The following is a 27,433-nucleotide window of genomic DNA, read 5'->3' as shown; positions in this document are numbered from 1 at the left end:
GAACCCACGAACCTGTGAGATCATGACCTGAGCAGAAGTCCAATGCTCAATGATCTGAGCTATCCAGGTGCCCCCTCTCTTTTAGCTTTCATATTGGGCTACAAAAGGCCACATCTGCCCACTTTAAGGGACCCTGGCAGAAAGTCTGGCCCGTGAGTGACAAGAGAGGGAGGACCTTCTGTGTTCGAAGGAGCCAATAGAAGACTAGGAGCGCGGCGAGGCAGAGCCTTGAGTGACACAAGGGGAGGGGGCGCTGCCCCTTCGAAGGAACAATAGGAAGGCCGGAGGGCAACAACCCTAGGCTGCTAGAGGTGGGCCGGGTGTGTTAACGAGAGAATACGTTATGTAAAAAGACTCTTCACTTTCTCCAGATGTTTTAGAAATGAGGCTTCTGCAGAGCAATCTCCCAGGCGGTGCTTCTACCCTCCGGCCTTACCACTCCCTCCCGCCCCGCTCCCAGGACCGGGTTGCCTCCTAACACCCCTACCCGCACGTCGCCACGCCTTTGCTCTGGCAGTGCCTCTGCCGATGGCCGGGAACGCCCATTTACCCGCCCGGAACAGTCGCTACACATTGGAGCCTCACACTGCTTTCGAAGCACCAATTCCGAATACCCTGCCTCGGAAATATCACGAGGACTTCCTGGACTCCAAAACGCGTATCTCTTCTGGCTGGAATGGGAGCCTCAAGAGGCAGTGTGAGGCCCTGGCCGTTTTCCTGGCCGGCGACGTTGTTCCTGGCACAGACCGAATGACGCCATTTTTGTTACTGGTAGAGCTCGGCTTGGAGGCTGTTTCTGGGCATGCGAAAGATAAGCTAAAGCGTCAACCAGACCCACCAAGGAGGGCTGGAGGGGAAAGGGAATTTCGGGGGATGTTGAGCCCATTTGTGCAAGCAGGGAGCCAAGTTCGTCTTGAGAAGGAGCTTTGGGGTCCTGAGAGCAGAGCCAGGGTGAGGGGCCCCGTTAAGTGATGCGGGTCTGTGTGGTCAGTGATGGGGACATGTGGAAGGACTAATGAGGGGGTCCTTTGGACTGAATGATGTGGAAAACAGTGATAGGGAGGGGAGTCTGTAAGACTGTGTGGGATATTCGATGAGGGGTTTATGGAAGCGATAGGGGAGTCTGTGCAGTGAGCAAAAGTGTCTGTAGGGTGAATGGTAGGGTTTCAAGGGAGTGAGTGAAAGGGGTTTGTGGGATGAGTGATGGAGAATCTGTTGGGTGAATGATGGGGGATCTGGGGTGAGCAATGGGGTGGTCTTTAGGGTGAATGATGAGGGTCCATGGAGACAGGAATTAGAATGTGTAGGGTCAATGTTGAGATTCTGTGAGGTCCATGATGGGTGGCTCTTTGAGATGGATAGTACATCCAAGAATAAACAAAAATTCCGGCCCTTGTGGTATCAACATTCCAATGGAGGAGTCATACATTGGGCCTTTAATTTTTATTTCCCTGATGACTGCTTTTTCATATATTTTTGATATCTTAGATCCTCTTTTGTAAGGCACCTGTTCAGATCTTTTGCTCCTTTTTCTATTGAATGTCTGCCTTTTCCTTATTGATTTGTGGAACTTGTTTTTATATATTCTGATACTACTCCTTTATCAGTGATATGTGTTTTGCAAATATTTCATTGATTTTTGGCTTCTCTCTTCCGTGTTGTGGCTTTGAATGTTAAGGTTTTAAGTTAACTTTGAGCTGTAAAGCACAATGTAAATTTAGAGTTTTGTTATTCTCAAGTTAACAACCAGACAATGCCCTCTGTAATTTAGGAGGAGAATTAATTTCTAGGGCATTCAGAAGCAGAGTCGCATCTCTGAAAACTTTGGTGCCATGACAGCTAGGGAGGAGTTCTCTGCTTTTTGTTTTCCCACCACTTCACCCTCTAGTCACTGGCTGTGTGATCATGAATAAGTCACTAAACCTCTTTAGGCCTCAGTTTCTTCACTGTGAAATGAGGATAATAGCAGGGTCTATCCTTTGAGGCTTGGGATGATATTTAAGTGAGTTAATACCCAATTATTATCTATTCATTATGGTTTTGTAGCACTGATCTTGTATATATTTCATGGATCTTCCATGAATTCAAGGTCAGTTCTACTCATGTGATACCCAAGAAAATCCAATGAAAGAAATTAGATACCAACAAATAAGATTTTGTCAGGTAGGGTTGAACTTTGGATGGCCACAAACCACTGTGATATCTTTGGGAACAGATGTTTGTTGTTATTAAACAATTGGGAGTGTGATCTTGTGGTCGGCCTCTTCTTCATTTTGCAGGTGTATTTCCATGCTATTAACTTTATTTCCATATACTATTAAGTATATTTCTATGAAAATTTTCAAACATTCAGCAAAATATAGGGAATTATATAATAAACCCCATTATGCACATCACCCAGTATCATCAATCATCAACTCATGGCCACTGTTGTTTCACCTAGACCAGGGGATGGAAAACTCTAGGCAGTGGGCCAAATATGGCCTGCTGCTGTTTTTATACAGCTGTAAACTATGAATGGTTTTCACATTTTTTAATGTTTGGAAAAAAATCAGAAGAATATTTTGTGACATATGAAAATGATATAAAATTCAAATTATAGTGTCCATAAGTGATGTTTTATTGGAACACAGCCAGTAAACAGAATTGGCTTATGCATTGTCTATAGCTGCTTTCAATCACTGAATAATTGCAACAAAGACCATAGGCTTCACAAATCTGAAATATTTACTGTCTGTCTCTTTACAGGGAAAGTTTGCCAACCCCTAATCTAGACCACCCATTTATTTCTTTCTTCCAGATTGTTTTTTGTTATTGATAACATAAAATGCACAAATATTAAATGTATAGTTCAATTAATCTTTATATATATAGTTGTTATTATTTTGAAACAAAGCCCAGATATACCATTTCATACAAAAGATAAGGACTTCAAGGTCAATACTTGAATTTTATATATTCAATATAAAATAACAGTAATAACTTCTGATCATCATTGGTTAAATTTCTTAATATCATCAAATATCTAGTCAGGACTCAAAATTTAATGATTATCTCAAAGATTTTTTTGTCTTTTTAAATTAAGGTCCAGACAAGGTCCATACTTTACATTTGGTTTCTGTATCTCGTGAACCTCTTAATTGTCTCTAGTGTTACTTTAAATGGTCACCTGCCTTTTCATCTCTTGGAGGTTCCATAACTTATTTTCTCAGCCCTCAGTGATTAGGCATTTTGATTATTTTCAAAATTATGGTGTTAAAGACAAATCTGTGATGAAATTTCCTTCAGTTAAGTCTCTGCACACATCCATGATTATTACCTTAAGAAAAAGTTCTAGAAGTGGCATTGCTGGTCAGATGACAAAGACAATTACCAATGAATTAACAAGTAATGCATTTTATATTCAGCCACTGAAGAGTGATTAATACAGCCTGGTCTCTGAAGACTCTTCTGTACCCCCACCCCACCCCCAATTGGTTTCCAAAGAGAAACAGAAAATGATGGAGTCCCAGGTAGGTTGTTTGTTTCCCACTTGGTTTTCCCACAATAAAATGAAAAAGGACAATACATTGAACACATGAATTAGAGAAATTTAGACAGAATAGAAGATTAAGATGCAGGTGAAGTTGCTGTGAAGATATCTGGCCATATTTGATATAAAATGAGATAAACATTTTATCTTCAAGCTTCCTGGCAACCACAGTGAAAATGGCAAACAGGATGCTTTAGATGATTTGCATTCCCCATCAAGATAAAGCAGTTCATCAATCCATCTCCTCAAGTCAAGATTTCTGAGACTTTAGCTTAAGAAATGTTATTGTTGAGTTTTCCTAAAGGCCAGCCGTTTTCAGCACAGTGTGGTATCATCAATAGTTGTTTCAAAGAGGCTATTTTTAGTTAAAGTTTTCTGGCAGAGGCTTGGAGCCTGGTTTTCCATGGCTCCTTCACTGTCATCTCATAGTTTGTGGGATCATGCCCCAACTCAAGGCCAGTTCCTTCTCTACTCTTCCATTTTATGCCTTTTTATCCTTTCTTTGCAAGGGTAGTATATACATGGTGCAAAGAATGTACATAATATTACAAAGTAAAATTTAGGAAGAAAGGGAAATATGTCTGAAATCTAATTTTTGCCTTCTTCCCTGGCATAACTAGTATTATGCAGTTTGGGGATGACCTTTCCACTCTTTATACATATAATCCCTATGTGTGTAGATGTATATATGTAAATGTGTGTGAGTGATTTTATTATTTTCATGTGTTTTTTCTACACAAACTATATCTTCTGTAACTTTAAAAAAGTGTATTGATAAAACATTTCCAATAAATCCAAACTTTACATAATTTATTATGGAAAGTTTCAGTTTTGAACATACACAAAAGTTGATTTTTGTGAACCCCTTTGTACTTATCACCCAGCTGCAAATATTATCAACCAGTGGCCAATCTTGTTTTATCTATGGTTAATCTCCAACCATTCTTGTCATCATCATCATCATCATCATCGAGTCAGTCTTTTATTAATATTTTGTTGAGAATTTTTACTCCTAGGTTCATGAGACATGGTTGTGTTTTTTTTGTATTGTGCTTATCATGTTTTGGCATCACAGTTATGTTGGCTTTATTTAACAAGTTGGGAAGTATTCTTTGAAAGAGTTTGGGTAAAATTAGTATTATTTCCTTCTTTTTAATTTTTTAAGTTTATTTATTTATTTTGAGAGAGAGAGAGCAACTGGGGGAGGGGCAGAGAAAGAATCCCAAGCAGGCTCCACGCCAACAGTCCAGAGCCCAATATGGGGCTCGAACGCACTAACCATTAGATTATGACCTGAGCCAAAACCAAGAGTCGGATGCTTAACCGACTCAGCCGCCCAGGCACCCTAGTATTATTTCCTTCTTAAAAATTAGGAAGAATTCTCCAGTGAAGTCATCAGGGTGTGGAGTTTTATTTGTGGTTAAGTTTTTAATTATGAATTTGATTTATTTAAAAGATACAATACCATCCAGCTTTTCTATTTCTATGTATGTTGGGTTTGTTAACTTGTGATTTCCAAGTAATTTGTCCAGTTTGTCTAAGTTAGAGGTCAGCAAACTTTTTCTGTAGAGGGCCAGATAGAAATACTTCAGCTTTTGTAGGCCATATGGTCTCTGTTGCAACTACTCAGTTCTGCTTTTGTAGGTTGAAAACAGCTGTAGACAATATGTAAACCAATGAACATGGCTGTAATCCAATAAAATTTTATTTATGGACACTGAAAATTGAATTTCATACAATGTTCACATGCCACAAAATATTCTCCTTTCACTTTTTTCTTCAACAGTTAAAAGTGTAAAAACCGGGGCGCCTGGTGGCGCAGTCGGTTAAGCGTCCGACTTCGGCCAGGTCACGATCTCGTGGTCTGTGGGTTCGAGCCCCGCGTCAGGCTCTGGGCTGATGGCTCGGAGCCTGGAGCCTGTTTCCGATTCTGTGTTTCCCTCTCTCTCTGCCCCTCCCCCGTTCATGCTCTGTCTCTCTCTGTCCCAAAAATAAATAAATGTTAAAAAATAAAAAAAAAAAATAAATAAAAGTGTAAAAACCATCCTGTGCTTGTGGGCCAGATTTGGCATGCGTACCATACCCTGCTGTCCTGCAATCTGCATTGTAAATAAACTTTATTTATAAATAAAATTGTTCATAGTATCTTTTTAAATGTTTATTTATTTATTTTGAGAGAGGGAGAAAGCACGTGTGCAAGCGTGAGCAAGGGAGGGGCAGAAAGAGAGAGGGAGAAAGAGAGAATCACAGGTAGGCTCTGTGCTGTCAGCACACAGCCCGATGCAAGGCTTGATGTCATGAGCCCAGAGATCATGGCCTGAGCTGAAATCAAGAGTCTGGCACTCAACTGACTGAGCCACCCAGGCACTTTGTTCATAGTATCTTTTTATTGTTCTTTTAATGTTTGCAGGATACCAGCCCCTTGTTGTGGATTCTTTTATTTCTGTTTTTTTTTTCTTTGATGTCTAATGGAAATAAGAATAAGAATAGGGACGCCTGGGTGGTTCAGTCCATGAAGCATCCTACTTTGGCTCAGGTTATGATCTTACGGGCGTGACTTTGAGCCCCATGTCGGGCTCTATCCTGACAGCTCAGAGCCTAGAGCCTGCTTCAGATTCTGCGGCTCCCTCTCTCTCTGCCCCTCTCCCGCTTGCACTCTCTCTCTCTCACAAAAATAAACATTAAAAAAAATTTTTTTAAAGAATAAGAATAATCACAGCTACCGTTTATTGAATGCCTACTGTGTGCCTGACACCATTATAATAAAACATAATGGAATTACTTTGTGTTAGATACTATTATTTATCCCCATTCTTCAGAGAAAAAAGCTGAGGCATGGGTAGTACATAGTCTCACCAATACTCTAAAGTAGTGAAGTCACAAATAAGGGAACAACCTTATCAACATATCTTTGTATATTTCTCAAATATTTATATAGACCAAATTCTTGGACATGAGAGTGCTAGGTTACAGAGCAAGCATGTTTAAAATTTAAAGGGTATTTTTCAAATTGCATTTTGATATTATGTAATAAGCTTCTACATGTGGCTTCAAATCACTTATAAAAAGGCCCATTTCCAAATACTTCTCTGACTACCAAATAGCTTCAGTGGTTTTCATTCTTACTATTTTTATGGTTGAGCATTGTATCTTATTTTCATTTGCTTTTCATTAATCATTAAATGAAATATGGCATTTTTTCACATATTTATTTGCCATTTAAAAATTTCTCTGTAGGGGCGCCTGGGTGGCGCAGTCGGTTAAGCGTCCGACTTCAGCCAGGTCACGATCTCGCGGTCCGTGAGTTCGAGCCCCGCGTCAGGCCCTGGGCTGATGGCTCAGAGCCTGGAGCCTGTTTCTGATTCTGTGTCTCCCTCTCTCTCTGCCCCTCCCCTGTTCATGCTCTGTCTCTCTCTGTCCCAAAAATAAATAAACATTAAAAAAAAATTAAAAAAATAAAAATTTCTCTGTAAAACTCCCTTTCTGTCTTTGTCTTTTGCTCATTGATTTCTAAGAGCTTTTTGTATATGAGTGATACAAATTTTGAAGTACACATTAAAAACTTTTTTTGGGCTATATGTCATTTTCTCACTCAGCCTTGTTGGCTGTCTTCTCTCACTAGAATATGAGATACTTGAAGAAAGATATTTTTGTCAGGTTTCTTTTTTGCTGTATCCCCAGTTCCTAGAAAAATGCCTGGTATTCAGTGGGATCTCAATAACTGCTTGCTGAATAGATGGATGTTTTTTTCACTTAACCATATATCTTAGAGATTTTTGCATAGCGATCTTTGTTGCTTTTTATGGTTGTATATGGAATTCTCTTATGCAGATTGAAGCACAATTCATCCAATCCCCCATAAAGTTGTCTGCATTATTTTGCTATTATAAATAGTACTGTAGTGAAGTAACATCACACATGTTCTTTTGCTTACATATATGTGTTGAATAATTTCTAGAAATGGAATTGCTGGTCAGATGACTATAGATGCTAGAGAGGATGTGGAGAAACAGGAACCCTCTTGTACTGTTGGTGGGAATGCAAACTGGTGCAGCCACTCTGGAAAACAGTGTGGAGGTTCCTCAAAAAGTTAAAAGTAGATCTACCCTATGACCCAGCAATAGCACTGCTAGGAATTTACCCAAGGGATACAGGAGTACTGATGCACAGGGGCACTTGTACCCCAATGTTTATAGCAGCACTCTCAACAATAGCCAAATTGTGGAAAAAGCCTAAATGTCCATCAACTGATGAATGGATAAAGAAGATGTGATTTATATATACAATGGAATACTACTTGGCAATGAGAAAGAATGAAATCTGGTCTTTTGTAGCAACGTGGATGGAACTGGAGAGTGTTATGCTAAGTGAAATAAGTCAGGAAGAGAAAGACAGATATCATGTTTTCACTCATATGTGGATCCTGAGAAACTTAACAGAAGACCAGGGGGGAGGGGAAGGGGGGAAAAGTTACATAGAGGGAAGGAGGCAAACCATAAGAGACTCTTAAATACTGAGAACAAACTGAGGGTTGATAGGGGGTTGGGGAGAGGGGAAAGTGGGTGATGGGCATTGAGGAGGGCACCTGTTGGGATGATAACAAAATGTTGTATGGAAACCAATTTGACAATCAATTATATTAAAAATAAGATTTTGATGGATATTGTTAAATTATTATAAGTTAATTGCCCTCAAAATATATTGTACCAGTGTATACTCGCAATTTGAGTGCTACTTTTTTTTTACATCTTCACCATCTTAGTGACTTATCAAACTCTAAACTTTGATATTATGTAAGAAAAACATGATATTTTGATTTAATTTGCATTTCTCTTCATGTGAATGAAGTTGAACACCATTTTACATGTTTAGAAGCCATTTGCATTTTATTTTCTCTGAATTGACAGTAATGTCCTTTGATTATTTTTTAAAAGGTTAAGTTGTTAGTCATTTTCTTTTTGCTTTGTAGGAGCTCTATAAATTGAGCAAATTTGTTCTTTGTCCATCTTATGTGTTGTGCATATATATACTCCTCAGGTAGTTGCTTGTCCTTTGAATTTGTTTATGGTATATTTTGCTATGAAATACATAAAGTAATCAAATTTATCAGTATTTTCCTTTGTGACATCTGGGTCTTGTAGCATGCCTACTTAGAAGAGTTTTCTCCACTTTAAAATTATTTTTAGAATCTCTCCTGTCTTTATTTTTATGTCTTCTGATTTTCTTTGTTTAAATTTTTGTTATATCTCAAATTTATTTTTGAGTATAGTATGAAATAAGGAGTCTAACTTTACATTTTTCTGATAACTACCCAGTTTTGAACAATCTTTCTTTTCTGCATTTATTTACTTTCAAAATTCATTTGTTTATTTCTTTTTCTTTTTTTTTTTTTTTTTTTTTTTAATTTTTTTTTTCAACGTTTTTTATTTATTTTTGGGACAGAGAGAGACAGAGCATGAACGGGGGAGGGGCAGCGAGAGAGGGAGACACAGAATCGGAAACAGGCTCCAGGCTCTGAGCCATCAGCCCAGAGCCTGACGCGAGCCTGACACGGGGCTCGAACTCACGGACCGCGAGATCGTGACCTGGCTGAAGTCGGACGCTTAACCGACTGCGCCACCCAGGCGCCCCATCTTTTTTCTTTTTTTTAAATTTAAGTTATAGTTAACATAGAGTGCAATATTGGTTTCAGGAGTAGAATTCAGTGATTCGTCACTTACACACAACACCCAGTGCTCATTACAACAAGTGCCCTCCTTAATACCCATCACCTATCTAACCCTTCTCCCAACCACTTCCCTCCATCAGCCCTCAGTTTTTTCTCTATTGTTAAGAGTCTCTTGTGGTTTGTTTCCCTCTGTTCTCATTTTTTCCTTTCCCATATGTTCATCTGTCTTGTTTCCTAAATTCCACGTATGAGTCAAATCATATGGTATTTGTCTTTCTCTGACTGACTTATTTTGCTTAGCATAACACATTGTAGCTCCATCCATGTTGTTGAAATGGCAAGATTTCATTCTCTTTTAATGTTTGTTTATTTATTTATTTTGACAGAGAGAAAGCGAGAGATAGAGAGAGAGCAGGCGAGGGGTAGAGAGAGAAGGAGAGAGAGAACCCCAAGCAGGCTCCATGCTGTCAATGCAGAGCCCAAAGCGAGGCTCAGTCTCATGAACTGTGAGATCATGACCTTAGCCGAAATCAAGAGTCGGATGCTTCACTGACTGAGCCACCCAGGGTGCTCCAAGATTTCATTCTTTTTGGTGGCTGAGTAATATTCCATTGCACATCTAGTTTTAGACTCTTTATTCTGTTCCACCAACTATTCTTGCTAATGGCAGAACTTACCAAGTTTTTCTCATTAAGTATGCTACACAAAATGATAAGTAGTTATCCTACAGGTGTTGCTGTGGTAAAAATGATCAGAATGAGCAGATTGTACATAATGTGCTGTTATAGGAACTAGTGACCTATGAAGATGTGGCTGTGGACTTCACCCAGGAGGAGTGGCAGCATCTGGACCTTGCTCAGAAGATCCTACACAGAGATGTGATGCTGGAGATCTACAGCCATCTGGTCTCTGTGGGTAAGGGCAAATTCTCTGTATAACAATGAATCAAGTCCTCCCCATTCTTCAAACTGTCAAGACTATGACCTTTATGATTTTCCATTAATAGGGTCTTTATAGTTTTTTTATGTTTATATTTTTGTTATATCTGGAATTTATTTTTGTGAGTTAAGGATCCATCTTTCCTGGGAGGCCCCTGAGATTGCTTCTTCTCTTTATGAATTTCTGAATAATTTCCCCTTAACAGGGTGTTCAGGTATAAGTCCAGGTATAATCTTCAAGTTGGAACATGAAGAGGACCCATGGATCATGAAGAGTGAGTTGTCAAGGTGTATCCACTCAGGTAAGTGAGAATTGGATAGATGGCTGGGAGGGTATTTTCTTCTTCTCTGACATCAATGACCTCTTTTATTCTTTAAAATTCACCAGGCCTTCTTTAAAACATCCATCCCACATGAGCACCTTCTTAGCACTTCTGTTCATTGCTGTTTTATTTTGGGTTTCTATTTGATTTTATCTTTTTCTTCTTTCAGACAGGGAGAAAAGCCTTGACTCTTCCCAGCAGATCATTTCTGAAGAACTTTCATTTCAAAAAGAGATATTGGAAAAAGCCCCAAAGGATAATTCATTGTACTACCTTTTAAAAGTTTGGCGTATTGATGGTCAGACACATAAATATCAGGGAAACCAAGACAGAGTTTTGAAGCAAGTCACAGTCGTTAACCATGAAACATTGACCAAGGAGAAAGGCCCCAAATATAACACACTTGGAAACAGTTTTGGTGGGTGCATAAACCTTGATCCTTCAAGTAAAAAACTCCATAATTTTGATTTATGTGAAAAGAACTTGGAATCTAATTTAGACTCACTGATATGTAATAGGAGCCATACAAGAAAGAACCCCATTGAGAGATTTGGATGCAGGAGCCCTCCTAGCTTCAGTGATTCCTGTTCTGTACCTGAGAAAATTTACACTGGCATGAAACCTTGTGGACATGGTCAATGTGAAAAATTTCTCAGTCATAAGCAAGTCCATATTCAGTATAAAAAAGGTCAAGCTGGTAAGAAACCCAATGTTTGTGGTGAGTGTGGGAAAGGCTTTATTAAGAAGTCACAACTTATTATACATCAAAGAATTCATACTGGAGAAAAACCGTATGTATGTGGAGATTGTGGAAAAGCCTTCAGTGAGAAATCACACCTCATTGTGCATCAGAGGATTCATACTGGGGAGAAGCCCTATGAGTGTACTAAGTGTGGGAGGGCCTTCTCCCAGAAGTCACCCTTCATTGTTCATCAAAGAGTCCACACTGGAGAGAAACCCTATGAATGTTCTGAGTGTCAAAAAGCCTTCTCTCAGAAGTCACATCTCATTATACATCAGCGAGTTCACACTAGAGAGAAGCCCTTTGAATGTAGTGAATGTGGGAAAGCCTTCTGTGAGAAGTCTCACCTTTTTATACACCAGATAACTCATACTGGGGAGAGACCCTATGAATGTACTGAATGTGGGAAGACCTTCCCTCGGAAAACACAACTCATCATCCATTATAGAACACATACTGGAGAGAAACCCTATAAGTGTAGTGAATGTGGAAAAACCTTTTGCCAGCAGTCCCACCTCATAGGGCATCAAAGAATTCATACAGGAGAGAAACCTTATGTGTGTAATGACTGTGGAAAAGCCTTTTCCCAAAAGTCCCACCTTACTGGACATCAAAGGCTTCACACTGGAGAGAAACCTTATATATGTACAGAGTGTGGAAGAGCCTTCTCTCAGAAATCACCTCTTATTATACACCAGAGAATTCATACAGGGGAGAAACCCTATGAGTGTAGTGACTGTGGCAAAACCTTCTCCCAGAAATCACCCCTCATTATTCATCAGAGAATTCATACAGGGGAGAAACCCTATGAGTGTACTGAGTGTGGAAGGGCATTTTCCCTGAAGTCACATCTCATTATACATCAGAGAGCTCATGCTGGAGAGAAACCATATGAACGTAATGAATCTGGAAAGGCCTTATGTGAGACGTCTCCACTAGCTGTACATCAAAGAACTCATACTAGGGAGAAACCCACTGAATCTGCTGAATATGGTATGGCCTTTTCCCGAAATTCACAGATGATCACATATCAGAGAACACACACAGCAGAGAAACCCTCCAACTGCAGTGACTGTGGGAAGGTGTTCTGCCAGCACATACACTTCACTGGACATCAGAACCAACATAGGAGAGAAACCTCATATAAGTACTGATTGTGGGAAGGTCTTCCCAGAAGTCAGATCTCACTATGGATGAAAAAACTCACACTGAACAGAAATCCTCTGGGTACATTGGACATGAAAAAAATGTGGCACCTCCTTTACTGTGGAATAGATTCATACATTCCTACATATTTCTGATTACTCCTCCACAGGGTGATCTGGTCAGGCTCTCAGAATATTTTCAACACTGTAAATATGTAATGCACTTGCTCACATTCAAAGTATCCCCCCACCTCACAGAATAAATACATCTGGAATAATTGGCATAGTTTTGGTGTTATTTGGTGCTTGAAGATTTTGTAGCATTTTCCGGTGAATTTATTTGGGTATGGTGCATAATTTGAAAGCAATCTCATTGTCATCTTTCTCTATTTCTTTCATCATATTTTCTCTCTTTAGATTATATATGTATTTATGTTGATATGTCTATCAATACATAGATATAGATATATGAATCCTTGTAATTTTCATAAAAATCATCCATTTTCTCAAGGAAATATAGATTTGTGAAATTTTGAAAAAAGAAAAATATATTTATGAAGTTTTGAGCAAAGTGATCTCCTATGATTCATTTAATTTCCTCGACACATATTGTTATTTCTCCACTATCATTTCTCATAGTGTGTATTTGTGATTTCTTTTTCCCTAATTAGGTAAACTAATACTAATTTTTTTCTCTCTTTCTCCTCTCAATTTTTATTTTATTTTTTTAAATTTCTTAATGTTTATTATTTTTTTGAGAGAAAGACACAGAGTGCAAGTGGGAGAGGGGCAGAGAGAGAGGGAGACACAGAATCCAAGCAGGCTCTAGGCTCCAAACTGTCAGCACAGAGCCCGATGCAGGCTCAAACTCACAAATTATGAGATTATGGCCTGAGCTGAAGTCGGATGCTTAACTGACTCGGCCACCTAGTCACCCCTCAACTTTTACTTTTTATTTTCTTCTTCCAAATTTTTATTTAAGTTCTAGTTAATATGTAATGTAATATTGGTTTCAGGAGTAGAATTTAGTGAGTCATCACTTCCATATAACACCCAGTGTTCATCATAACAAGTGTCCTACTTAATACCCATAACCCATTTATCCCACCTCCCTCCATCAACCTTCAGTTTGTTCTCTATTATTGAGAGTCTTTTATGGTTTGCTTCCCTCTCTCCTTTTCCCCTCTTCCCATGGGTTCAACTGTTTTGTTTCCTAAATCCCACATATGAGTGAAATCATACGATATTTGTCTTTCTCTCATTGACTTATTTCGTTTAGCATAATACACTCTAGCTCCATCCACATTGTTGCAAAGGCAAGATTTCATTCTTTTTGATGCTGTATTTCATTGTATGAATATACCACATCTCCTTTATCCATTTATCAGTCAATGGACAATTGGGCTCTTGCCATAATTTGGCTATTGTTGATAATGCTTCTATAAACATTGGGGTGATGTACCCCTTCATATCTGTATTTTTGTATCCTTTGTGTAAAGACCTAGAAATGCAACTGTCAGATCATAAGGTAGTTCTATTTTTAACTTTTTGAGGAAATTTTATACTGTTTTTCACAGTGGCTGCACCAGTTTACATTCCCACCAGCAGTGCAAGAGGTTCCCCTTTTTCTGCACCCTTGCTAACATCTGCTGTTTCCTGTGTTGTTAATTTTAGCCATTCTGACAGGTGTGAAGTGGTATCTCAGTGTGGTTTTGATTTGTATTTCCCTGATGATGAGTGATATTGAGCATCTTTTCATGTGTCTCTTAGCCATCTGGTTGTCTTTCTTGGAAAAATGTCTATTCATGTCTTCTGTCCATTTCTTAACTGGAATACCTATTGTTTGGATGTTGAATTTGAAACATTCTATATGGATTTTGGATACTAACCCTTTATCAGATATGTCTTTTGCAAATATCTTCTCCCATTCCATAGGCTGCCTTTTAGTTTTTTTTATTGTTTCTTTCATTGTGCAGAAGCTTTTTATCTTGATGAAGTCCCAATAATTCATTTTTGCTTTTGTTTCCCTTGCCTCCAGTGATGTGTCTAGTAAAAAGTTGCTACAGCCGAGGTTAAAGAGGTTGCTGTGTTCTCCTCTAGGATTTCAATGGTTTCCTGTCTCACATTTAGGTCTTTCATCCATTCTGAATTTATTTTGTGTATGGTGTAAGAAAGTGGTCCAGGTTCATTGTTCTGCATGTTGCTGCTAGTTTTCCCAACACCATTTGTTAAAGAGACTGTCTTTGGGGTGCCTGGGTGGCTCAGTCGGTTAGGCGGCCGACTTCGGCTCAGGTCATGATCTCGCGGTCCGTGAGTTCGAGCCCCGCGTCGGGCTCTGTGCTGACAGCTCGGAGCCTGGAGCCTGTTTCAGATTCTGTGTCTCCCTCTCTCTGACCCTCCCCTGTTCATGCTCTGTCTCTCCCTGTCTCCAAAATAAATAAAACGTTAAAAAAATTTAAAGAGACTGTCTTTTTTCCATCAAATATTCTTTTTTTTAAAGTTTCTTTATTTTGAGAAAGAGATAGAGGCAGAGAGAGAATCTCAAGCAGGCTCCAGTGCAATGTGGGATTTGAACTAACTGTGAAATCATTACTGAGCCAAAGTCAAGAGTCGAATGGAGAGACTGAGACACCCAGGCTCCCCTTCCATCAGATGTTCTTTCCTGCTTTGTCAAATATTAGTTGACGTCCATTTCTGAGTTTTCCATTCTGTTCCATTGATCTATGTGTATGTTTTTTTTCCCATTCTTTGTGTCTTCTTCAAATTCTTTTGTAAGTGTTCTGTAGTTTTCAGAGTACAGATCTTATACCACTTTGGTTAGACTTATTCCTAAGTATCTTATTATTTTTGGTGCAATTGTAAATGGGATTGATGCCTTGATTTCTTTTTCTGCTGTTTCATTATTTGTTTATAAAAACGCAACAGATTTGTGTACATTGATTTTTATATCCTGTGACTTTTTTGAACTCGTATATTAGTTCTATCAATTTTTGGTGGAGTCTTTTGGGTTTTCTACAGAGAGTATTATGTCATCTGCAAATAGTGAAAGCTTGACTTCTTCTTGGCTGATTTGGATACCTTTTATTTCTTTTTGCTATCTGATTGCTGAGGCTAAGACCTCCAGTACTATGTTAAATAGAAATGGTGAGAGTGGATATCCCTGTAATGTTCCTGACCATAGAGGAAAAGCTCTCAGTTTTTCCCCATTGAGGATGATATTAGCTGTGGGTCTATTGTATATGGTTTTTATTATGTTGAGGTATGTTCCATCAACATCTTTGTTGAGGGTTTTTATCAAGAATCAATTCTGTACTTTGTCAAATGCTTCTTCTGCATCTATTGAGAGGATCATATGGTTCTTACCCTTTCTTTTATTAATGTGGTATATCATGTTGATTGATTTGCAAATGTTGAACCAGCCCTGTAGCCCAGGAATAAATCCCACTTGATCATGGTGAATAATTCATTTAATGTACTGTTAGATTCGATTTGCTAGTATCTTGTTGAGAATTTTTGCATTCATGTTCATGAGGGATATTGGCCTGTAAAAAAATAAAGAGCACAAAATAAGATAGTAGAAATAAGTATAAATATACCACCAATCATAATAAATATGAATGAATTGTACTTACCAGTTAAAAGACAACACTGTCGGATTGTATAACATCTAGCCAGATATACACCATTTTAAGAGACATACTTAAAGTCCAAACACATTGTGAGGTATTTTCAGAACAACATTAAACAAGAGCACTTGCTCTTCCTGGCCTTCTCAGATTGTTGAGAGTCAGCATATATATTGTTTTCCCACAAAACATGTAGGCTTTGAGTTGAGAGAGAGATAATATATAATGATAAGGAAGTATCCATTGCCCCTATTTTATTGGAGTAATTTTTTGAATCAAGAATAGATGTTGAATTTTATCAAATTACCTTTTCAGTGTCTATGGAGATGATCATAGACTATTTATTTTGATCCATTGTATATTAAATTATATTAATAAGTGTCCTTATATTAAACCCTTCTTGCATTAGTGGAATAAATTTCATTTGTTCATGCTGTGAACCAGTGTGCAGCAGCCAAAATTTTTCTGGTATTTTAATTAGTAGTTTTGCATTGATATTCACAAATAAAGCTGATCTATAGCTTGCTTTTTTTGTCCATATTTTTCAGATTTGTGTGTTACAATTATTTTGGCTTCCTACGAACTCTTTAGAAGTGTCCCCCTTTTATTATAGAAGGGACAAGCGCAAAATAATATAAAGGAAACCAGGACCACATGACAAAATATTAAAAGACAAAAGCAATGAAAACAGTGTGAACAACAGGAAATATACTGGGAAACCTTAGACCAAATATATCTGTCATGTGTACAGACAAAGTCAGGGTAACATTGTCTACTAAAAGACCAAATATATTCACTTTGAAATACAAAGTAAAACTGAAAACATAAGAGACAATTTAGAAAGATTAGAAATAGACAGACAAATAAATCATACCTGACAATTGCAAACAAAAATAAGTGGGAAGAAAATTTTAACACTTGAAAATGTTGAGTTTGCAATAAGAAACAAATGAGAAAATATAGACAGATTTTTTAAGATTTTGCTTTTAAGTAACTTCTATACCCAATGTGGGGCTTAAACTCACAACCCTGAGATCAAGAGACACAGGGTGCCTGGGTGGCTCAGTTGGTTAAGCGACAGACTCCTGGTTTCAGCTCAGGTCATGATCTCATGGTTTGTGAGTTTGAGTTCCATGTTGGGCTCCACAGATGGCAGCACGGAGCCTGCATGGTCTTCTCTCCCTTCCTGTCTCTCTCTGCCCCTCCCTGCTCTCTCGCTCTCTCTCTCTCAAAATAAATAAACTTAAAAAAAAATGAAATACTTAAAAAAAAAAAAGAGTCTCATGCTTTACCAACTGAGCCAGCCAGGCACTCTGACAGTTTTCAATTATAAAGTATGAAGTCAAAATTAAGATCTGAGTAGAACTGGATATATATGTCCCAAATAGCACAGCATCAACATTTATAATAAAAACAAAAACTACAATAAATTTAAAAAATTCAAAAATCTTAAAAATGGGAGATTTTATCTATTGCTCTATAATAGGACAATTGGACAAACAAAAAAGTTAGAGAAGAATTAATATAATAAGGTATATCTAACACATATAAGACTAAATGAATCTGTTAGATCTATAAATAAACAGGACTACATTTAGTTATTAAAAAACAGAATACCATTGGATTGGATCACAGTTAAAGTAGTCAAATTAAATTCATTAGCCCAAAATGTTTCTATTAATAAACAAGAAATGCTGTTAAGGGAAAATCAAAGGGGTGCTTGGGTGGCTCAGTCAGTTAAGTGTCCAGCTCTTGATCTCAGCTCAGGTCTTGATCTCAGGGTCATGATTTCAAGCCCCGTGTTGGGCTCCACATTGGGCATGAAGCCTACTTAAAAAGAGGAAGATCATAAAGGTTTTTTCCTTGACAGTTCAAAACTTCATGAAGAAAAGAACCAGTTTCAGGGACATCATAATGAAGCTGCCCATTAGCTTCCCATCAAAACTGGATCTCTAGCTCACACCATACACAAAAATAAATTCCATATGTAACAAACAGACAAACACTTAAAAACCCCAGAAATCATAAAATTAATAAAATTAATAAAAGAAGAAACACCCTGTTAGGGGAAAAACATAAAGATCTTGGCCTTGCCAGTTCTGAAGGACAGAGAAAAGGATTAGGTTAATTAAATACAGAGGGTAGTCATTCTTACCCACAGAGACCAGGTGGTTGTAAGTCTATAGCTTCACTTTCCTATTCAGGGCCTTCTGAACAAAGCCCACGTTCTGCCACTCCTCCTGGAAGTCCATAGTCATGTCCTTAAATGTTACTGATCCCTGTTCAACACATACCTGTTCATCTTGAAGAGAGAATTCTCATCATTTTTACCACATTAAAATGTGTAGAATGTTTACTGTGCACCTAGATTTTGCTTGTACTTTATAAGAGAAATGATGTGAAATCCTGCCATCAGCAGAATAGTTACTGGAACAAAATGGAGTCCAAAAAGGGACCCAACCACAAATGGTAATTTAATAATATGATATAAGTGGCATTCTGCATCCATGGAGAAATGATTTTAGATTATTTAAAACCAAGTAGCCACGAGAAAGAAAAATCTAGTCAGAATCTTACCTCGCACCTTACAAAAAATTAATTACACATGTGACAAAAATTTAAACCTAAAATATTGAAATGATAAAACACAGAAAGAAACAATAAGAGAAATACAAGGGAATCAAGAGAATTTTTGTTTATAATTTCTTAGTGGGGTAGTCTTTAGAAAGCATTATATAAAACCTAGATAGTATAAAAGAAAATATTGGTTAAGTGTTTCTCTATAAACATGTTTTTTTCCAAGTTATGTGAAAATCTACCATAAACAAAGCAAATAGTAGGACAGAACATATAGTAGATATTTTTTGTCAAGGAAAATACAGAATATAATGAGCAACACACTCACTTTACACAAAGCTACACACAGATAGATGGGCTTCTATGTATATTAAACAAAATCTGGCCAGAGTTTCTTTAGACCAGATAATCATGGTTAGGTTGGGTTGGAGGTCAGGGAATATATTATGGAGGATTTTCCTTTTCCTTTTGTAGAAATGTTTCCTTTCTTAATGTTTACTTATATTGTTTACATTTTTGCTTCATATATAGTTTATGTTTGTGGAGAAAAAAATGTTTTCCAAGTGGAAGAGCATAGGAGAAGGATTTGCCTTGAGTTGGGGCATAAACTCACAGAGATGACAGCAAAGAAGCCATGGAAAAAAAGGAAAGCCTACCCCCTACCCTGAAGGCATCTGTTAGAAAATTTTTATTAAATACAGCCTCATTGGGAGAATACTGAGCTGAAAATCACTAACCTTTAGAAAGAACAAATAACAGTAAACTTTCATAGGCTTAAGTACCTGGAAATCTTTACTTCCTTAGGAGCTGATTTGTTTTCTCTGTGAGGAGAATGCATATCATATACCTGATCATGTTTGCCTTTTTTTTTCACTGTGGTTGCCAGGAAGCTAACAGACAAATGCATGGTTTATATAGAAGTAGGAACATACGAGCTATTCATCTCTTTATTCTCTCTAAATTTCTCTAATCCTATTTTTCAGTTATTTGCCCTTCTCCATTTTGTTGTATGGAAAAACAAGTGGGGAATACTATGTTGGGGGTCCCAAAGAGCACTCAGTTACGATGATTTGCTAGAGGGACTCACAAGATTCAGAAAAGCTGTTGTACTTATGGTTGTGGTTTATTACAGCACAAGATACAGATTAAAATCAGCCAAAGGGGGGCGCCTGGGTGGCGCAGTCAGTTAAGCGTCCGACTTCAGCCAGGTCACGATCTCGCGGTCTGTGAGTTCGAGCCCCGCATCAGGCTCTGGGCTGATGGCTCGGAGCCTGGAGCCTGTTTCCGATTCTGTGTCTCCCTCTCTCTCTGCCCCTCCCCCGTTCATGCTCTGTCTCTCTCTGTCCCAAAAATAAATAAAAAACGTTGAAAAAAAAATCAGCCGAAGGAAAAGGTCCATAGGTAAGAGTCTAGGAGAAACCAGGAGCAAGCTTCTAGCTATTCTCTCCAAGTATACAGTCACATAGATAGTGTGAGAAATAAGCCCACTGGCCCAATCAAAGGAGGGACGAGGAGACTCAGAGCACAGTGAGGCGAGGCTTTAATCAACATTCTTGTAAGAGCGGGTGTCTGATGGACAGGCACAGTCAGGGCAGTTACAGCAGACAATTTAATTCCTAGCGTGCAAGTCCCTCCCCTGGTTCCTCATTGGCTGAGTACTACAGAGGTTGCAGCCTTACCGAAAGTTGCCTATGTAAGGCAAAAAGTAGTCTGATTGAAATAAATGTTCATTTCCTGAGGTGACGCAGAGACTTCAGTTCTTTGGCCATGCTCATTGCAAAGCCTGAAAAAATAAGCCCCTAAAACAGAGAGGGGAAGAACCAGGAAGTTAAGGGTCTAAGCGTTTGGGACTCTATGACAGGGCTGGGGGTGGGGGCGGGGTTCATACATTTTCCAATAGGTTGTAAATCTATTGTTAACTAGACAGTACAGCTTTTAATTGGTACTTCTGAAAATGAATCATCTCCCTTACTTCTCACAATTCCTCCTCTTCTTTTCTTTTTTTTTTTTAATTTTTTTTTCAACGTTTATTTATTTTTGGGACAGAGAGACACAGAGCATGAATGGGGGAGGGGCAGAGAGAGAGGGAGACACAGAATCGGAAACAGGCTCCAGGCTCTGAGCCATCAGCCCAGAGCCCGACGCGGGGTTCGAACTCACGGAACGCGAGATCGTGACCTGGCTGAAGTCGGACGCTTAACCGACTGCGCCACCCAGGCGCCCCATCCTCCTCTTCTTTTCTAAGTTGATTCCATTTTCACTTATATTTCCTTTATTTTTGAGGTCTCGCTCAAACATGTTCAGCAAGTGTTGACTCTCCTCTTCACAGTCAGGTTTATCTTCTAATATGCCCTTATTTGGGGCATAAGGCACAGACATTTGTTTCTAAAGAGGAACCTTATGGCCAAAGGGGTTTGTTGTGGTCAGAAGCTCCCAGCATTGTTCCAAGACATGTTTTTTTTTTTTTTTTTTCCACACAGGGACCTCAGGTTCTAACCTTTCCCTCCCTGCCTACTGAATCCCATCTTATCCTATCACATTCCCTGCTTTGAACACGTGACTCCTAACTGCCCTTAGGAATTGGGATGATGACCGATCTTAACTGCTTCCTGCTGAAAGGGGGTGATGACAGGGGTACAGCAGTTGGGGCAGGTTCGAGGCTGATCCAGAGGTCCGAAATAATGGGAGGGTATTTGGAACGTCTGGGCTAGAAAAATTTTCTCGGATGTCTTCTTTTTCTGGCATATGCGATGGCTTCTACAAATGACATATAAAAAGAATATTAGACCAACAAGCATTATTATTCTAAATGCAATGCCTCCTAGGGAGGAGGTCACACGAGAGGAAGGAAAGATGCATTATAGCCATCCAAAAAGTCCCTGACATGTCTGGTCATATTTTTTTTTAATGTAACTGTAGTTTTTCCTTCCCTTACATATTTATTGGGATCTTGTGATATTGTTGGTTAGAATAATTAAGCACCTGAACTAGTTTTTGGTTCTCAATCTGCAAAGATTCCTTTGGCCCTCCAGTTTCCATAGGAACAACTCCATGACACATATTTAATTTTACCTCAAGGAAAGATTGATCTTCGATATCCAGATTACTATAAGTTTAGGCAATTGTTTATCTGTCCTGGAGCTAGTAGCACTATAGTCCTTAATTTAGTCAATTATGACTCGTCTCTTTCTAGCAAGGGAGAGGGGCTCTCTGGCATTATGAAAAAAGAATGTGGAAAAAAAAGTCTCCCCATATGCACCCTGGTGGCTGAGAGAAAAATTTAATCATAAGTTTTCTGAAGATGCCCCTAATTGTTACACCGTGTTTGGACAGTTGGCCAGAAGTGGAAAGGAGGACAGAAAAGGTGGCTCCTGTGTCAAGACGGAAATCAACCAGTTTTCCTTCTATTTCCAGAGTTACCTGAGGCTTTGGGTTTCCAATAGATAGTTGGTTCAGGGGAGCCACCCCAAAGAGCCCCAGGTCCCATCAGTTCCTTTCAGGGACACTGGTTATCTGAGACCCCACAGATTGAGGTCCCCAAGGGCATTCATATTTTTCAGTGACTGTCTCCACACAAGGAGCATGGCTTGCACAATTTAGACCTCGGTTGTCCCCTTTGAGGACATTTGCATTTCCAGTGCCCTGAACGGCTACATAAACAGCACTTGGTTCCAGGACCTCAGGAAGTCTGGACTGACATAATATGTAAAGCCACGACAATTCATGGGTTCAAGCCCTGCTTTGGGCTCTATGCTGACAGCTCAGATCCTGGACCCTACTTCGGATTTTATGTCTCCCTCTATCTCTGCCCCTCCCCTGCTCAATCTCTCTTTCACTCTCTCAAAAATGAATAAACATTTAAAAAAATTTAAAGTGAATTCAGCTTGTCCCATGATACCTACACTAGCACTTACTTTCCCTGAAGCCTTTTTTTCACGTTGTGGGCCAATGTTACTTTAAATCCACCATACACGTTGTTGCCACTGTGTACTAATGGCCTGACTTTAGTTAGGATACATGTTTTTTACTCCAAAATTTTGGGACCTCCACTAGCATTAGATAAGTGGTAAGAACATCTAGATGTAATTTAGTCTTAATATGCCATCAGGCCTCCAATAAGGTTCTTCATCTCAGAGAGGGACTGTCCTGCAGGGAATTTGGACCCACAACGTGATACCTACTGCTTTATTCCCTATCTGAAACCCACTCTCCACCCCCCCCCATTCTGTTTAGTAGCTTTTTGTCCATAAGAACAAGAGCAGTGTACACTTGTGTATAACACACTGTGGTATAGCAGGCATGCTGCTTCTGTATTCTGTCCATTATAATCAGGGACCTTTATAAGCATTCTATCATAAAGGTTCATAGCGACACAAAAATATGTCTGCCAGGAGCTGTACACAACACATTCTGATGGCCTGGTAGGCAGTAGTTCTCATAAATACCTTCCCAAATGATACACTTTGTAGTATATGTACCCTGAGAACTAGATTCAAAAGAGACTGCCACATTAGAGTTCCATTCAGTTGTGAACAATTAATTGGTCCATTTCATCATGATATGGTATGACCAAAACATATCCCAGAGTGATATTACTCTGGTTGCAAACTTCTATTTGACCCCTTCAGGTTCCCAAAGCAAGAGTGGACTTAAGAAACATATAGCTTCACCTTTTTAGGCATCTGGTATAATTGTGTTAAGAGACAATTGTGCCTGGTCGGTTGGGAGTCCAACTTCTGTTCAGTTCATGATCTTGCGGTTCATGGGTTTGGGCCCTGCATTGAGCCTACTTTGGCTCTCTCTGCCCCTCCCCGGCTCGTGCTCTATCTCTGTCTCTCTCTTTATCTCTCTCAAAAATAAATATTTTAAAAGAGAGATAATATCATTCTTTTGCTCCAAGCCTTTCTCAAGGCATCAATGTAATATTGATTTCCCTCATTGCATAAACCATTCATTGCATAACCATTTATTCATTCCTTTTACCTTACTACCATTCCTCCTCTCCATTTGTCATTGATTTTAACCCAAACTTTTCCACCTTTGGAAAAAATATTAAGGTCATCCAGTGTGCTGGCCCAGATTGCCAATAGCAGTGCCAGTCTAGCAATGCCTCACTTCTCAGTCCATTTGCATTCACATAGGATAGGGTTTCATGGGTACAGAACTAGTGGGCTATTTTGACCTCTAGGTATTCATGCTGGTATTGACACCCAGGTATTCATACTGGTTTCTTAGATACTTTGTGTCCTTTTCTGGCTGGAAAAATAGGGATCCATGGTGATAAGTCACACCTTATTTAGTTCAGTGATATGGACATTTGTCTGTCATAGCATGGTAGTAAAGAGTTAGTTTTTTTCTGGAAAATACATGTTTCTTTGCCCATCTGTAAGGCCTCTGCTGATTTTCTTTGGCTTCCCTGAACTCGGGATTATGCATGGGAATTGCCTCAGCTTCCCAAACCCATGGATTTGGTGTGGGAATTCTCTTAGCTCCCTAATTCCTAGAGATTAAATGTGGAGGTTCACTTGGCTCTTCTCCCCAAAAATTGCACATGGGGGTTCCCTTGGCTGTATGTCCTGGAGATTGCATGAAGAGTTCCCTTAGCTCTCCAAGTTTTGTTTAACTATCTGTTAATCCCATGGATAATTCATTGTTTTAAGAATCTTCCTTCTTCTTTTTCCTTGTTTACTACATGCTTTCTTGTTACTGCACTTACTCAGTTTAATATCTTCATAAATAGGAAAAATTTACCAAAGGCAATTTGGAACTTCAATGACCTCTGGAAAACGTGAGGTCTTCCCAAACTGGCTCATTTAGGACCTGTAACTTCCTATTACTTTCATTCGTTCTTCTTCCTTTTATTGCCTTTGATTTTCCCTTTAGCTCCCTTAACTCCTTTGATCTGTCCCCCTTCAACATCCTGCCAGACTGCTCTGTTCCCACTCCAGCTTCTCGACCTCCTATAGTCACTAGAGCTTTTGGCTTCTTGCCTCCACTGGGGAACTCTCAAGGGCCTCAAGAACCCCAAAAGCAACCACCTGAAGCTGAAAAAGCTAACTGGAAACAGACTGGATATTTTATATACTTGGTCTTTGGAGACACCCAGATGGCTTCTTGGTGTATTTTTGGTCCTTCACCCCAAATTTATTCCACAGCCTCCATAAGATTACATATCAGGTCAAAGAAGATGTTGGGAAACTTTAACCTTCATATTGAATAGGTAACCTCAACTTGTACATCTGCCAGAAACACAATCCTGATAAAAATATAAAGTGGAACAAAGACAAGGACCAACTCTGTTATATACATCAAGAAGTTTTGTATTTCTATGTTTATGCCTGACTTGTGGCTAAAATTTTAGAAATTTTGTGGCTATAAGATCTTTATTTGAATCTGCCTGTATGTTATATATGTGTGATTTTTTTCTGCCTTCAGATGGTTTTACCAAATTGTTCAGATATCCTGACAACACTTGATATTTTGCCTTCACAAAATATAATTCTAATTTATATGTTTTACACCTAAAACTGACTTTGGGATTTCCTAGAGGGTCACTGGAAAATCACAAAGGATTTGTTCTTTCACTTTGTAAATAAAGTGCTAAAAATCATTAGGTGTACTTAATATTAATTTTTTAATGTTTATTATTTTTTTTGAAGGAGAAAGAGACAGAGTGTGAGCAGGGGAGGAGCAGAAAGAGAGAGGAAGACACAGAATCTGAAGGAGGCCCCAGGCTCTGAGCTGTCAGCACAGAGCCTGATGCAGGGCTTGAACTCATGAGCTGTGAGATCATGACCTGAGCCGAAGTCAGACGCTTAACAGACTGAGCCACCCAGGCACCCCGTTAATATTGTATAAATTAGTATATAAATTGTATAAGAAGTGTTGTCAAAAAAATACTTATCCCTCCCTAGATTAAAATTATTTGGGTAAAATGTTATTAATATAAATATTTCAAAAAATTATATAAAGTTCCTAGAGACTTGTCCTTGCCCTCACTGACCATGAGATGTTTCCATTTATTAGAGTACATGTCGTTTTGCCTTATATTAGGCAGCAATAATACAATTTTATCAGTCATAATTTCAATTATTAAGAAAATCTTAACCTGGTCACAATTTTTCTTGATAAAACCTAAGTATATTCAAAGGCAGTGATTTCTGGTTGGGTATTTACATCACTTACCCACAGTTTTATTAATGTACAGATGTTTAGCACCTTTTCTTTGGCTCCTAGATCTCATAGTTACAAAAATGTTCTTATTGTCATATGTATATTCTCTCTCTGGCTTAAAACTTCCCCTTGGAAAAAGGCTGCTGTTATTACGGTTGCTAGACTTTTATCAGGACAAATGTTCTGCATACAGAGAATTCCACTGGAATTCTTTCAAGTGACTGAGAGACCAATTTCACCAGTAAAGCCATCCAAGAAATCCAGTGAGTTCTTCCTTTATCACAAAAATTACATTGTCTTTATCATCTCCACTCATTTGGAATGATAGAGCTAATGGATTATTAAAATTAAAGCTTGCTAAACTGATTGAAGAACTCAAATTCCCATGGCTTAAGGTTTTACCCTTATCCCTCATTGCCCTCCAGTTCTCTTTTGCTGGGTCACATGAACTGTCACCATACAAAATAACTGGCCCTTAAAATTCCTTATTCTGTCTTGACTCCTGAAGATTCTAATTTGCTCATTCAGACATTTTAAAATACTGCAAGGAATTTATTAATTATACCCAAACTTATCTTCAACAGATTGTGTCTGTTTTTCCCCAGCTCTCCCATGCAAACCACATAGAAACCAGAGACAGTTCTTTAAAGGCAACATCGCCAAAAAAAAAAAAAAGAAAAAGAAAAGAAAAGAAAAAAAGAAAAGAAAACTACTCTTGAACCCTGTTAAAGGCCCCTGCATTGTCCTCTTTACATCACTAACATTGCTGCCAAACCCTAGGGGGTCAAACCCTGGAATGATGTTTCTCAACTGAAAAGATATTAAAAACTACTCTAGATGGAAGTCCATCCCAACTAGAGGCTTTATACTGAGGGTCTCTAAAAAGCCCCCAGAAGCAGACATTGCCACAAGGTAGATTGCTTTCCCAAGAACTTCAGACCAAGTAGATGACCTCACAAGGTGGTCAGCTTTCACCCACGATGTCAGAACAAGACTCTAGGATTTTCTTTTTTTTCTTTTTATTTGAGAGAGAGGGAAAGACAGAGAGTGTGTATGAGAGGGGGAGAAGGGCAGAGGGAGGAGAGGAAGGCAGAGAGAGGGAGAGAGAATCTTTGGTAGGCTCTATTCTCAATGCGGAGCCAGATGTGGGGCTTCATCCCACAACACTGGGATCATGACCTGAGCCAAAATCAAGAGCCAGACGCTCAACTGACTGAGCAACCCAGGTGCCCCTATTGTAGGATTTTTTTTTGCATATTTCCTATTCTCACCATTTTTTACTGTTCTTCATAATATCCTCTTTTTTCTCTCCCCATTCAGGGTAATCTTTGCTATTCACATGTCTCCCTCCTTTGCAACCTCAGTTTTCCATAATGAGTCTTCATTTGTATTATATTCTTTTCCCCTTCACCCAAGCTATTCTTTCCTTTAACAATTCCACCATCCCTGCAAAGACCCTCAGAATCTATGACATTCCTTTACTCAACTCATAGAACAGTCTCACAATCTTACTTTTCATTTCTGGTTATGTGTTCCCTTCCCTTTTCTTCAGGAGCCTCCAGTTTTCCCTAAATTCCTATGCTGGTTCATATTTAAGGGCATCGTTTGTGCTATCACTCAGGGGTGCTTTAGCTTTTCTCCCTAGATAAGGAATCTCTTTATATCTAGGGAGTATCTATTGAGTATACCTCAATAATTTTCAAAATAGG

The 27,433-nt window shown here is 38.8% G+C and overlaps 1 protein-coding gene across 6 annotated transcripts; it reads left to right on the top strand.

Annotated features, from left to right (window-relative positions):
• Positions 1 to 335: 335 nt before the first annotated feature.
• ZNF630 (zinc finger protein 630) lies at positions 336 to 12,632 on the top strand. 6 transcript variants are annotated; one of them, XM_040468741.1, is made up of 5 exons: positions 609 to 697; positions 3,408 to 3,512; positions 9,989 to 10,115; positions 10,345 to 10,440; positions 10,631 to 12,632. In XM_040468741.1, the coding sequence occupies exons 2-5, from the start codon at positions 3,498 to 3,500 to the stop codon at positions 12,355 to 12,357; spliced, it is 1,965 nt and encodes a 654-aa protein (XP_040324675.1). In that variant the 5' UTR covers positions 609 to 697; positions 3,408 to 3,497; the 3' UTR covers positions 12,358 to 12,632. The 6 variants fall into 6 exon arrangements, with proteins under 6 accessions (XP_040324669.1, XP_040324670.1, XP_040324675.1 ...); XM_040468739.1 differs by having other exon boundaries at positions 670 to 771; XM_040468737.1 differs by lacking the exon at positions 609 to 697 and adding an exon at positions 840 to 2,163.
• The last annotated feature ends 14,801 nt before the right edge of the window (positions 12,633 to 27,433 follow it).

The sequence above is a fragment of the Herpailurus yagouaroundi genome, unplaced genomic scaffold (genome assembly GCF_014898765.1).
Source record: "Herpailurus yagouaroundi ecotype Mexico unplaced genomic scaffold, PumYag 67793, whole genome shotgun sequence".
In the NCBI taxonomy this organism is placed as follows: domain Eukaryota; kingdom Metazoa; phylum Chordata; class Mammalia; order Carnivora; family Felidae; genus Herpailurus; species Herpailurus yagouaroundi.
This window is presented reverse-complemented; position numbering and strand designations above follow the sequence as displayed.